The sequence below is a fragment of the Eulemur rufifrons genome, chromosome 16 (genome assembly GCF_041146395.1).
Source record: "Eulemur rufifrons isolate Redbay chromosome 16, OSU_ERuf_1, whole genome shotgun sequence".
Taxonomy (NCBI): Eukaryota; Metazoa; Chordata; class Mammalia; order Primates; family Lemuridae; genus Eulemur; species Eulemur rufifrons.
The window spans coordinates 41,281,963-41,296,300 of NC_090998.1; the positions used below are offsets into that span (position 1 = coordinate 41,281,963).

A 14,338-nucleotide genomic window follows, 5' to 3' on the forward strand; every position below is an offset into this window, starting at 1 on the left:
GCTTTCGTGGCTGGTGCACACATCTGGAGGCCCGAGTGCACTCAGGCTGTGCTCAGGTGCCAGGTTTTTCTCTGAGGACTGTTGACAGCTGTTTCCAAGGAAGGGGACCCTCTGTGGGAAATGCTGGATTAAAGAAAGCTAACAGGTTTTCTTTGCTACGGAACTTTTTAGAAACTCTAATATGTGCTCCAAAGAGAGAAGACATAATGGGTGTGAACCCTTTATTGCAGTGTCTCAATGGACTGGTGCTCACGGAACAGACTTTGAAATGGGCTGCTCTCGGGAAATGCCTCCAGCCCTGGGGTTCTAGCAGCTCACGCTTACCCAGGTGCACTTTGATGTGGGACAGATTTTAAGACGGCAGCTGGAATGGGAATAAGGGAAGAAACCCTCTGTCCCCAAGGCCCTCTTAGGTCCCCCAAATGAGAGAAGGCAGAGAGGAAATAGATGTCTGCATGGCCCAGGCTTCCTCCCTAACAAACTCCTGGGGCGGCCCGCACCTTTCCCACCGTGCTCAAAGAATAAATGGACAGATCTTACAATGGACAGTGGGGACGAACCGCCTTGGTCTCAGAGGAACAGTAGTCCAAGTGCTCTGTACACCACAGTGCCCAAGTGGCAGAGGCAAAGTGGGCAGCAGGCAGTGACCCGAGAAGTCGGTCCAGTGGGGACAAGTGTGTGGAGAGAATGCTCAGAGCCTGGTGTGAAACAGTGCACTTTATTGGGGAGGCTGGTGGGCAGAGGGGACTGCGTGTTATATACATCAGAGCCGTGCTGACCACCCCACCCAGGCAGGGGACGCCAAGGACAGCAGAAGGCGGTGGCTGGGGCCACACCCGGACAATCACAGGCACAGGCTGGAGCCGCAAGGAAGAGAGCCTGAAATTCTCTGTTTGGGCTTGTCCCGGGATCTGGATGGAGAAGCAAGAGGCCCCCAGCCTTCCAGCGATAGAGAGCGGCTCCCTTGGGGACAGGGGGATGGCGCTGGGGTGTTGCTGATGGCGGGGAGCGATGAGGAGGCAGGCGCTGGGCTGGCTGTGGTGCTGACGCGCCTTCTTTATCTGGAGCCGCGCTGGGAGGACTGGGAGAACGTGACGCTGCCACCCCGGTTGCTCCCCGAACTGAAGCCTCCGCCACTGACTCCACAGCGACCCCCGGAGCCAGAGCCAAAGCCGCTGCCGCCGCTGAATCCGCTGCCGCTACCGAACCCAGCGCCGAACCCGCCGCCGCCGAACCCGCTGCCACCGCCGAATCCGCTGCCGCCGCCAAACCCGCTGCCGCTGCCGAATCCGCTGCCGCCGCCCCGGCCAAAGCCGCTGCCTGCGCCGCCTCCCAAGCCACCGCCGCTGTAACCTCCTCCGTAACCGCCTCCGTAACCACCTGCCGAGGCGGAAGTCGTGCTGCTGTTGCTGACCACCGCTGCAGGGAGAAAGGACAGCGTCCCGTTGTACTTAGCCAATGATCCCCTGGGCCCAGGATGGTTGGGATCAGACTGCTTTGCACCTGATCACCACCATGAGCCATTCTAACGCCCATAGTGTTAAGTCGTTATGAAATATCCAATGGTTCCTCCTACATACCCAACTCTTGATGAACCCCTTGGAGGTTATCCAGCCTTGGAATTTCTCTTCCAATTGAGGGCTCCCTATTGGATATTCCCAATCTGCCACCTAGACCTATTAAAAGTGCCCTGAATCCAGAACAATTGCAAAGGCCAATCCACTGTCCTTCCATTCTCAGAACACCCTTCCAACTTCCATAGGAATATTTTTAAATTAGTAGCTATATCCCTGTGTTAGTGTAGATATTTCAGAATTAACTCATCGTCACAGCTACTTTGGCTACTTACAGATGCTGACAGCACTCGGGCACTCTCCAGACATTCTGTTTGAGAAAGCAAGAGAAATATAGCTCCATCACAAAGCGCATCTCCAACAAGTCCATGGATCCAGGTGACGAATAACAACCAGAACTGAACTCAGAAGCCTGGCGGGTCAGTAAACTTTCTCCCCCCTTCTACGGGCCGTAACAAGGAGACCCTGTAAGCAAGCACTGGGTGCATATGTGCTTTGGCTACCTGTGGAGGGAGTGGGCTGGTGGAGACAAGTGCTTCTCTGCAAGGCCCATGGAAGATAGGAGCCTCTCTTTATACAAAAAGCCTCCATTCCCATTTACCTAGTCACTTATCTGGCCCTCGACATGTGGCTTGGGTCAGGGGATGTGGGGAGATGGGACTGGAGGCTCACCTGTACTCCTCGCCCTCCAGCAGCTTGCGGTAGGTGGCGATCTCCACGTCCAGGGCCAGCTTGACATTCATCAGCTCCTGGTAGTCACGCAGCAGCCGGGCCAGGTCATCCTTGGCCTGCTGTAGGGCAGCCTGTAGCTCTTGGAGCTTGGCATTGGCATCCTTGAGGGCCATCTCCCCACGCTGTTCAGCTTCTGCAATGGCTGTCTGCAAGTTGGCATTCTGGGGCAGGAGGTAGAAGGGATGAGCACAGTAAGAGAGTCCCTCTGCGTCTTACAATGAATTATTCCATCTTAAAGTCAGGGAACATCCCTCCTCCCCTAGCACCACCATCTTGTTTCCACCCATGGAGATATTGTCCTGTGAATTAGCCAGCCATCTAGACTGGCTTGGTCTTTGAACTCCCTGGAAGCCGATGCTGCCTGAGATGACATTCAGAAATCCATTCCATGCTAGGAGTCCTGAGATCCTAGCCCCCAGCCCTCACCAGTCAGCCCAGGCACCAGCATCTCTGGCCATCCCACCTGCTTCTTGACATTCTCAATCTCCGCACGCAGCCTCTGGATCATCCTGTTGAGCTCAGCGATCTCACTCTTGGTGCTCCTCAGGTCATCCCCATGCCTGCCAGCCGTGGTCTGCAGCTCTCCCAACTAGAGAACAGAAGGAAGGGTGTGGTATTGATGCAGCTTTGCCTGACTTGTTTCTGTAACCTCAACATCACCCCCCAAACCTTGAGAAGTTCAGTAAGCATTTGCTAAAATGACACTGAATTGTGTTTCTGCAGGGACACCTCCAAGGCATCAGGGAAGAGAACATCTGGGTTGTTGTAGTAGAAGATTTTCCTACCCTGCAGTCCCTAAGCAAGCTAGAGTCCATCCCACCACCCCCGCCCCCAGGGAAAGACTTTCTGCAGCTGAACAACCATTAGAGGGATGTCTCCAGAGGGTAGAACCAAGAGGGGTTCACCCAGTGACTGCTGGGAACTCACCACCCAGCTGTCCCGCAGGCCATAACCTCCGAGACCTCCCATGGCTCCTCCAAGAGGTGCCTAGCACCCACCTTGGTCTGGTACAGGGCCTCGGCCTCAGCCTTGCTCCTCTGGGCAATCTCCTCGTACTGGGCACGGACGTCAGCTATGATGCTGTCTAGGTCCAGGCAGCGGTTGTTGTCCATGGACAGCACCACGGATGTGTCACTGACATGGCTCTGCATCTGGGACAGCTCCTGCCAACACAGAGGGAGCCTGTTCACTTTCAGGGTCTCTGCAACGAGCACACAGAGGCCTGGAGAGACACCCAATCAATGGTCTCATTCACTGACTCTTAGCTCTAAATGTGCATCTGCCCACCCTGCCCCAGCCACTCAGAGAACTCCAGGTCTGCATCCAATCCTGCAGGATCCCTGCCAGGGGGCCTCATCTCTAAGCTCATCCTAGATAGCCTTCTGGGGCCTAGACACCAAAATTCCCCAGCCTCAAATCTGGAAACCTCTCATCCTCCCTTGCCTCTTAGTAGGTAACATCCTCACCGCATCATAGAGGGTTCTTAAGAAGTTGATCTCATCCGTCAGGGCATCCACCTTGGCCTGAAGCTCCACCTTGTTCATATACGCAGCATCCACGTCCTGAGAAGACAGGTGCATAAAGGCCCTATTCCCCCAAGGAACAAACAACAAACTGCAAATGCAGTGAGAGAGAGCTAGAGAGGACCAGTGCTGGTGATGGTCCTTGCCCAAGACTGGTCTCCACGTGAAGGGGAGATTCACTGGGATGGTTTACGTTTAATCCCACTGAAAAGCTGAAGACCAATAAACTGACTATTTTAGGGATAAAATGAAACTGGCTTCTGTCTATTGCTCCAAAGGCCTGAATCTCCTTGCTCCACTGTGGCAGTGGAGCAAGGAGATTCCCCCAACCCAGCCAGAAACCTGCAGCTCCTTGCCCGGAAACCTCACACACAACCTTTACCTTCTTCAGGGTCACAAATTCATTCTCCGCAGCTGTACGTTTATTGATTTCATCCTCATATCTGTCAGAATGAAAAAGAAATAGCTGAGTTTGATTGTGAGGTAGTTGTAGACACCACTGTTCCCTGAAGCCCTGGAAGTTCATCTCTTCCACCCCTACATCCCTATCCTGATGCTCTAAGATGAACACATCCTCTTTAATACCTCCCTATTAGTAAAGAGGACTGACCATCACAGTTGGCCCAGAAAAACTGTCCTGGTTTTAGCACTAAAAGTTCTGCTACCTGGGAAACCCCTCAGTCCCAGGCAGACCTACTGGTTGGTCATGGTACCATGAGTTGGCTCAGAATTTTTCTGATCCTAGAGCAAGGATCTTCCCCAACCTAGCTCATGACGAAGTGCTTCCCCAACTCTAAACTCATCCCTCTTTTTCCACAACTTTATTTGTAAAGGACTATGCCTGGAGAAGAAAGGCCAGGGGAACCTAACTGAACCACCCTGTCCTCCATGAAGGTAAAGAGAGCGGAACAGGCCAGGTGACGCACTGCCCAGCAGTCAGGAGGAATGTAGAAAGCGCTGGGACTCTGAGACAGGATGGCCCATGGCATCATCCCACTCCTGCCCCATCACTCACTTCTGCTTGAAGTCCTCCACCAGGTCCTGCATGTTCCTCAGCTCCGAGTCCAGGCGGCCTCTCTCCCCCAGGATGCTGTCCAGGTAGCTCCTCAGGTAGTTAATGCGGTTCTCAAAAAGAGGCTCAAGGTTGTTGGTGCCTGTGATGGAATTTGTGCCCTGCTGCTGGAGCAGGTTCCACTTGGTCTCCAGGACTTTGTTCTGTTGCTCCAGGAAGCGCACCTGCAATGCATTGGGGACAGCAACATCAGGCAACACTTTTAGCAGAAGAGAGGAGGGCTTTAGCTCAGGTAGGACTGGGTATCTGTATCCTGTGGTCCCCCAGCACAAAGGCCTAGGCAGGAGGCAAAGGGAGGCTCCTACTATAGCTGGGGAGATTATGGTCAGATGGTTGATCAGTCAGGACACTAACGATGCAGCATGGTTTGGAAAGTTACCAAGGAAGGAGAGAAGGTCAGGGGAAACTGGAAGCAGCCCTTGCCTGAAAGCAAGAGAATTGTAAAGATGACCCCTTGCTGTTCCTGGGGACTTCATGACTCTATCCCAACTTCCAAAACTACAGTGCACTCTGCAGAAATGTACATAGACCTCAACAGCATCATTTCCACCTAAAACTCCACTGACACTCCAGCGCTTTGAAGGCTGTGAATCACTGGGAAATGACACTAGCTGACATGCTGTCATCAGCAGGACAGCACCTCTCGTGAGCCTGGAGGAGTGACAGGCTTGTGTGAGCTATCTGGTCTGGAGAAGCTACCCAAGCACCCTTCTCTTCCTGACTAGTTTGAGTAGGGGTGCAAAGTAAGTTGCCCACTTCTCCATAGCCCTGTGGGACTAAGGTTCTACTTATGCCTTCTTAATCCCTGCTCCAGGGCGTCAGCTTCCTTTGCATGGCACAGCAACATGTAGGGAAAAGGCCTCCTGGAGAGCCTCAGAGGATAGCTCATGTTTGGAAAGTCCCCAGGTCTGGGTAGACCCATCCCTACCAGTGGCCGTGGCCCTTGCCTTGGGCTGCCAGCTCTGCCAGCCCAGGCCTAAATAAGGCCACAGGTGGGGAACTCACTTGTTCAGACAGGCCAGATTCAATGGTGTTTGGGTCCAAACAGGGGACCATTTTCTTTTCACAACTCCCCTCACTTACCTATGTGGACAAACCCCTCAGCACCCAAGAGTTCTGCCTGAATCCTTCCCCTCCAGCCTGGCCCATCCAGGATATATTTAAACACTGTGTCCAGAGGTCAAATGCAAAGTCCCCAGCCTAGGAATGAGGGCAAAGTCAGAGCTTCGTTACCTTGTCAATGAAGGAGGCAAACTTGTTGTTGAGGGTCTTGATCTGCTCCCGCTCCTGGGCCTTTACTTGCCCAATCTGGGGGTCTATCTCCACATTGAGGGGCTGCAGGAGGCTCTGGTTGACAGTCACTTCCTGGATTCCTCCAGGGAAACCACCAGGCCCACCAAAGCCACCAGGACCACCAAAGCCACCAGGACCACCAAAGCCACCAGGAACACCAAAACCACCAGCTCCTCCAAAGCCACCAGCTCCTCCAAAGCCACCAGCCCCTCCAAAGCCACCAGCTCCCCCAAAGCCACCTCCCATTCCTCTACCACCACCAAAGCCACCTCCATAACCTCCCCCAAAGCCACTTCCATAGCTGCCCCCAAAGCCACAGCTGCTTCGCCCTCCACCAAAGCCACCAGCCCGGGAGCTACCACCTGCCACGCTGATGGAGATGCTCTTGTTCCCTCCCAGGTTGTAGAGACTGCGACTGCCAAAGCCACCTGCTCCACTCCGGAACCCACAGGCCCCTCCACTGGCTCCCCCAGAGCGGGCCACACAGCTCATCCTGCTGCTGCCGGAGACCACAGCGGAGCGGCCAGAGAAGCCCTGGCTCCCGCCACCAGACGTCCTGCAGACTTGTCTGTTCATGGTGAGGAGCTCGGTGAAGAGAAACGTGTGAAAGTTAAGCAGGGACACTGAGAGTCAGAGGACGAGTGAGGGGAACTGAAGACCTGTGCAAAATAAATCCCTTTATATACATTTGAAGAGGTTGTTGGGCTCAAACGAAGGAGAGATAATTAATCCCAAATACTCATGGGTTGGGTTTGCCTCTAAGGCAATAAGTTTGTTCCAGGCTACCAAACACACCTTGAAAATAATCTGAAACGGTAAAAGTGCTAGGGTGGCAGCCTTGCCTGGCAGGGGTGGCGCCTGGCGTTGCCCCATGGTTGGGCATGGCTGCCTCCTAGCTTTGTCAGTGGGACCCAGGAGGCTCGCCGACCTGCAGCAGATGCCCAGCAGCCGTCTCTCGGCCTGTCAGCTGCCCACAGTCCCTGCCAGAGCTGTGCTCGGCTCTGGAAAGGATGCAATGGAAGGTGGGGTGGCGGTGGTTCTGGTTCTCGGGGTGGTGGAGACAGAGAAGCCCACCCACGACTCTGGGCAAGCGTCTCAACAGGAGTGATAAGACTCGCTCCCCAGCCTGCACATGGTTGCCGAGTGCCCACCGTGTGCTCGGCTCTGTGCTGGGCTTGGGGATGACGTGGTGACCTCTCCTTCTCCATTCCTGAAATCAAAGCCTAGAACTACCACAAATCTGCCTCTTTCCCCAGCGTTAGTTCGGGAGGCAGTGGCTTTTTGTTTATGACGATCTTCTGAGAAAAAGTGAAGTTAACACCTACACATGTTGATCAGACATCGGCAAAATCCAGCATACCAAATATTTGTTTGTTTGTTGTGAAAGCTTCCCAGAGATACTGTACACTATTACACATCTTGGCTTCTCTATGGTTTCCTTTCTTGCTCTGCACATTTTGGCATTTCTCTGGTTTTAGCCTCAGTCCCAGGGAACAGGAAACTCAAACATCAATCCAGCAGCATATTCAACCAATACAGATTGCCTAATGTGCCAGCCCCTGTGCAAAGCCCTGGAGACCCAGTCATGCCCCTGTGGGACCATTCTCTGGTGAGGGGCGTGCTCCCGAGAGCCAGACCCCAGCCCCAGGAGGCCAGATCTGGCAGAGCCGGCAGCGCTGCTAAACACGTCTGCATGTCTGACTCCGAAAGCCTGACCGCCTGTCAGCCTGGTGTGTTCCAAAGGCTTGGGCACTGGGCTCAGTTTGCCCGAGAGGAAACCATCCTGCGCAGCTCTGGTGCCTGCCAAGTCAGCCGCTTATCTCTCCAGGACAGGTCTTTTTCTGCTCTGCCTGCTGCACATTAGACCCTGCCAAGGGTGCGGGCTGTGTGGCCTTGGCAGGAGGCTCCCCAGAATTGGGAGAAAGAAGGAAAGGACAGGGACTTCAACACTCATTGGGTAGGGCTGGGTGGGCGGCGGCCCAAGTGGGAAGGAAGTGAAATTTTCTTCCATGCCCTCGTTCTCCCATTTTGTCCTTCTCACTCCCATATGTTACTCCAGGCTTTGCAACATCCCAGCCCCTTCCCCAGGATAAAATCATAAACTTTCCAGATGCTTACAATCTCATTAGTACACTGGATCCCTTGGACCAAAAGCATGGTGCTTTCCCGATAATAGATGCTCATAAAGGTTGGTTCGTTGAATAAATGAATGTCAATCAATTATTAATGAATTAATGAATTGATTAAGCCCTTATACTGGACTCCAACCAGCTAAAACTGGCTAAATGCTGGTTCAACTCCTGTTATGTGTGGTAGCCCAAGGTAATTGAGATCATTTTAACATGAGGAGCGCAGACTTCTCAAATTTGGTGTTCATATTTAGAAAAACATACGTGCAAAATGAATGTCACCTCCTCACCAGTGGCAAAAATGTAGAATCACAGAATCAAGAGCCAATCCATCAAGAATCAATCAATCACAGAATCAAGTTGAGGTTGAATAGACATTTGAGGTCACACAGTCTGCCCCTTCCGTGCCTGGGATCCCCTCTCCAGCGTTTCTGCCTCATGCCCCTGGTCTTCCACAGCTGCTGCCCAAGGCTGAACGGAGTGTGAAGTCAGCCCAGGCCCAGAGGCTGGCCACACAGACCCCTCTCCTCTTTGGTCCCTCAGAGGAAATTAACCAAACCTGGGGCTGGACCAGATCCTCCCCACGACTAGCCATGACCAAGGTAGTGAAATTCTGTGTTTCAGCATCATCCATGATCTCAGCCCTCTGGATCTCACAGGAACATAGCTAGATGAATGAAATCTCTGTCAGTGTTTCAAGAAACATACCACAAAAATTAGGCCATATTTTTTCTTTTAATATTTAAGAAAGCAGGATGGAGGGCCCGCCTCATGCCGGACAGAAATGAGGCTGCGGCACAACCAGATGTGGGGCCTCGAGGCCGGGGCAGTGGCTCTCTAGGAATTCCCAAACCCACGGCGGACCAGGGCACCTTAGTGCCCCCACTGGGGGAGATCCCAGCCATTGCCAGAGCCCACTGATTCTGAACCGTGCTGGTTGTTCCTTTAGAGAATCAACTCGAGAAGTGAAGTCACAATCGCCATTGTCATCAGCTAGTCGCATGTCTGGGACGTCCCCAGCAGACGGGGGAAGGAGTGGGAAGAAGGGCATAATCTATACTTACCCTGGGGGGCAGGGTACCAGAGAAGGCATGGCTTGGTACTGGAGGGGACAGGGAGCAAAACAGAGGCGGGGGATACCTTAGCAGGACCAGGGCGCCAGTTCTGCTCAGTCATGGGTGAAGGGCGTGATGGAAGTGGGGAGGCAGCCCGCAACAGGGAGGTACGGACATAGACGACTTGAAATTCTTGATGATTGGGCCCAGCCCTCTGAACCTGGAGGACCTGATAAATATTTTGAGAAAACAGAGTTGGCTTACACTCATCCCCAACACCTGGATTATCTGAAGTTATTAACTAAGTACCCTAAGTGCTTTCTCTCTGGAGAAAAGGGTGAGTCACTGGATTGCAATGTATAAAATCAGACACTCACAGGTGCTGCAGCAGGAGGCTCTCCAGTCCCCTCCTCTGCCTCGGGGCAGACATCGCCTGGCCTCTCCTCTCTTCAGGATGCCCATGCAAGGCGATTCATCAAATCTCCTGACTTGCCCAGGCCAGCAAGTCACCACACGGACCCAAGGGAGGTCTTCACGGATCTAGCTTTAATGCCTCTGCTCCATCCAGTGGGGGCCTGACTCCTCTTCAGGGGGTCAGTGAAGTTGGGGTTGGCAGGGGCCTCCCTCGCCTGTCCATCACCACATTGGGGACATCCACACCTCTCTGGGTCTGAAGTCCCCTTTTAAAACAAAAAAATTGCACTGACCTCCACACACGTCAGAACTTACACTTTCAGTATCCTTTGAGAGTGTACATTTTTACCATGAATTCAGCAATACTTTTAAGTAAAAATACATTTTATAGTCATATACATACATTTGGAAATGGTAATACGCATGCGTGAAAAGACATGATATTCATTCAATCTACAGACACTTATGTACAAGCAGGTTCTCAGAACCCATGCGGCACTGACACAAAAGTGGGGCCCTTCAGCCTCCGGTCTCAAACTCCTGCCGATGGGCCTGGGTAGTCCTGGGTTCAAATCCTAACTCTGCTTCTTACTTACTGAGCAGTCATGGGCAAGTTATTAAACCTCTCCAAGCCTGTTTTCTCATCTGTAAAATAGAACTAATAGCAGATTAATCATCTTTAATTTTTGTGAGAATTGAATTAAATAATGTATGGTAAACACTAAGAATGCTGCCTAGACATAGGTAGCATTCAGGAAACACTAGCTATTATTTTGTACTTGTCATTTTGTGTCACTTTGGAATGTGCTTCTGTCCCAACATGAGAATAGGGCCTGTCCTGTTGCTCTGGGAAAATTGCGGGTTAATGCAATGAATTAACTCTTCCTACGACAAACCAAGCACCCCATTTTCTTCTTTTTCTGGCTCTGTGTCCTATTGCCACAGGTGCAAAGCATCACCCTGATCAGCTTGCCCTGCCTCTCTCCATCCATGCAGTGGATACTGACCGAGCCCTTACTGTTCACCAAGCACTGTCCTAGGCACCTAGAATGCAATGGTGGACAAAATAAATGAAGCCCCTGCTCTTGTAAAGCTCACACGCCAGTAGGGGATAGACGATAAAGAAATAAACACGTGATATGTCAGGCAGTGAAAGGTGCAATGAAAGCAGTGCTGCAGGAAAAGGGAGGTGGGCATGACAAGGGTGCCATTTCACAGGGAGTGGTCTAAGTGGACCTGAGCAGATCTGTGAATACAGCGAAGGAGTAAGGCATGCAGACAGCTGGGTGAAGGGTGTCGCAGGCACAGAGAACCGCAAGTGCAAAGGCCCTGAGGCAGGAGAGTGGGGAGTATTGGAGGAACAGCAAGGCTGTAGGGCTGAAGCAGAGGGAGGGAGAGAGGTATCTGAGACAAGTCTGTGGTGGCTGGGAGACAGGCCACATGGCCACCGAATAGGCTGGCTTTTACTATGAGAGGGGAAGCCATTGAAGGGTTTAAGCCAAGGTGAGACAAGACCTGACTTTTAAAAGGATCCATCTGGCTGCTGTGTAGCACATAGTCTGTAGGGGTCAAGGGGGAACAAGGTGAGACTCACTCTGCCTTCCTTGCCTTCTACTTTTTAATAACTCACTTCCATGTCCTACCTTAAGAAGAAACTGAAGGGCTGGGAGCGGTGGCTCATGCCTGTAATCCTAGCACTCTGGGAGGCCAAGGTTGGGGTTGGGTGGGATCACTTGAGGCCAGGAGTTCGTGACCAGTCTGAGCAAGAGTGAGACCCATCTCTACAAAAAATAGAAAAATTAGCCAGGCGTAGTGGGGCGTGCCTGTAGTCCCAGCTCCTTAGGAGGCTGAGGCAGGAGGATTGCTTGAGCCCAGGAGTTGAAGGCTGCAGTGAGCTATGATGACACCACTGCACATTAGGCCGGGTGACAAAGCAAGACTCTGTGTCAAAAGAAAAAAGAATAAACCAAAGAAACAGCAACCACAAAGCACTTAATAAAACTGGAAAAGAAAAAAAATAAAAGTTTGCCTTGCATAAGCCCTTATTTACATAAGATTCCTCTGCATGCTAAGAACTGTCCACCTGTATTTGTGCTGCATCACGCTTGTCCGCCATGCCTCCCCACACCAGAGACTTGAACACAGCAGAAACCACAGCCTTGTCTTCACCAGGAGAATCCCCAAAATGTCTTAGGAAGTAATTAGTTTGCATGAAATAAAAGATAAAAAGGGAGGTGGAAAAATCATTTAAGGAAATGGTGGATGAAAAGCTAGATATGCCAGGAAGAGGCTGTTTGGAGAAAGGGTTTTGATTATTTGCCATTCACCCATCTACCCATCTATGCATCATCTACTCACCCACCCATTTTACTCATCTGTCTACCCATTCATCCACACATCCACCATCCATCCATCCATCCACTATCCACCCATCAACTCATCCTTCTATCTATCTACCCATTCATCTACCCAGCCATCATCCACCCAGCCACCCACCCATGTGCTCATTCACTCAACAAACCACTAGACTATAAATTCTTTAATTGCAGGGACCATGGCTTTATTCATCTTGATATTCCAGGGCCAGGTAATCATTTAACCTGGGGAAGAGGAAGTTAAGAGGAAATTTAAATGTATTTCTCCATGCAATTATATGAAAACCATGCATCTCCCTCCACTGAAAAATTTGAGGGGATCCAGCTGGACATAAAGCAAAGGGTGTGATCACAGTAGGAAAGAAGGTGACCACGGGATAATGTAAGTAATCCAAGGGGACTTAGAAATAGCAATCCGTAGCCCCTAGCATATGGAAGGCATTCAACGAATATCAAAGGAATGAATCACTGTGGGGAATGAGAGATAATTCTGCCAGGAGAGAAAGAAATGACAGCAAACCCCTTAGCCCTGGAAACGTGCCCTGGTAGGAAGCAAGGGTGGAAAAGGAGGGGGAGCAGTGGCAAGGCCCAGCATCACAGCTGCGTGGAAGGGGAGTGAGGTGCAGATGTGGTGGTTCCCAAACATGAGTCCGAAGCACACCGTGGGTTTCAGAGCCACACCCTGAAAGGAGGTGGCCCAAAGTTCCCTCCTCATCTCTTTCTGAGCTTGTTCTCTCAGACATGCCTCGTTCTGAGCTCGTCTAGTCTTAGACCACAAAGCCCAAGTCCCAAACAGATGGGACAACGGGCCAAGCCATGGTCCTCCACAGCCTGCTTCCACCCACCTCTCCAGCTCCCTCTCCCACCACTCCCTGCCCTCGATCTTGAAGGATGCTAAGCTGGTTTTTGTTCACACACGTACTGTACTGAGCCACACTTCCCTGCCTTTACTCTGGGATTTCTGCTGCCTAGAGCACCCTGCTCCCCTGTACCCCTCAGCCCAACTCCAAGTCCACACCCCTTTTCCCTGGATGGTTTCACAGGTGTCACCTCCTCCAGGTAGCCTTCCTTGAATCCCTGGCAAAAGTAAATGCTTCTCCCCTGTGCTTCCAGAACTTTGGTGCTTACATATACCATAGCTCTTAACACTCCTGAAAGCACGGAAAATCTGTACTTAACGTGTCCACACTCCCCATACTCATGAGTCACCCTCACATTAGATCATGCCCTCCTCAAGAGGAAGCACCATGCTGCAATAAGCTTTATATCCCCGTGGCCCCGCACAGAGCCTGACACAAAGTAGGTGCTCAACAATCCTTGTCAGGCTGAAGCAGCTGCCCCGCTGCTCTCTTTGATGCTGAATTCGCAGCAGAAGCTCCTAGTCTGATGGGGGAAATGCTGCAGCCTCACAGGACCCTGCGAGGAGAAAAGAGTATGGTCAAAATCCGGCCTGAGGGGGCCTAAGGGGGACAGAACATCAGGGTGATCCAAAGGGTTGAAGCCACTCCTTGGAGACCCCTGGAAGAAAGGACTTCCTCTAGCGTCTACCTGTCCTTCAAGACCTGCTTAAATACCACCTCCTGCGTGAAGTCTCCTGAGACTGCAGTCTCCTCCTCCTCCCCCTCACCCAAGACTATAAGTAATTTCCCCGCCTCTGAGCTGCCGTAGCCTTTGTTTCTAACTCCCAAGGGCATTCATCTATCTAGGTGGTTACCAAGTTACTTATGTGCATGTTTTTACCTAGATATTATCATCTATATTGAAAGCTCCTTGAAAGCAGAGTCTAATTCTTATTTAAGTAATAGGTTCCCATTGCCTCGCACAGACCAAACACTCAATAAATATTTTTTCATTCATTCAGTCAACATTTGTTAAACAGCTACTCTATGGCAAGCACAGTGGCCCTGGAATATCAAGATGAATAAAGCCATGGTCCCTGCCATTAAAGAATTTATAGTCTAGTGGTTTGTTGAGTAAATGAGCACGTGGGTGGGTGGCTGGGTGGATGATGGCTGGGGAGATGAATGGGTAGATAGAGGGAAGGATGAGTCGACTGGTGGATGGATGGATGGATGCTGGATGTGTGGAGGGATGGATAGAGAGATGAGTAAAATGAGCGGGTGAGTAGATGATGCATAGGTGGGTAGGTGGGTGAATGGCAAATAATCAAA

The 14,338-nt window shown here is 51.6% G+C and overlaps 1 protein-coding gene across 1 annotated transcript; it reads right to left on the reverse strand.

Moving 5' to 3' along the window:
- Positions 1-1,057: 1,057 nt before the first annotated feature.
- On the reverse strand, positions 1,058-6,770 carry KRT3 (keratin 3). The gene is made up of 9 exons (XM_069491133.1): positions 6,135-6,770; positions 4,845-5,065; positions 4,212-4,272; positions 3,773-3,868; positions 3,305-3,469; positions 2,770-2,895; positions 2,247-2,467; positions 1,850-1,884; positions 1,058-1,419 (listed from the first exon to the last, which is right to left on the reverse strand). Exons 1-9 carry the CDS (start codon positions 6,768-6,770, stop codon positions 1,058-1,060), a joined length of 1,923 nt encoding a protein of 640 aa, XP_069347234.1.
- Between the last annotated feature and the right edge of the window lie 7,568 nt (positions 6,771-14,338).

Bases quoted from the DNA above. Each gene is read 5' to 3' on its own strand.
- KRT3 (XM_069491133.1), bottom strand. From the start codon at position 6,770: ATGAACAGACAAGTCTGCAGGACGTCTGGTGGCGGGAGCCAGGGCTTC. The intron at 2,896-3,304 runs GTGGGTGCTAGG...TCTGTTCTCTAG, and splicing joins AGGCCCTGTACCAGACCAAG to TTGGGAGAGCTGCAGACCAC. The intron at 1,885-2,246 runs GTGAGCCTCCAG...TTTCTCAAACAG, and splicing joins CTGGAGGGCGAGGAGTACAG to AATGTCTGGAGAGTGCCCGA.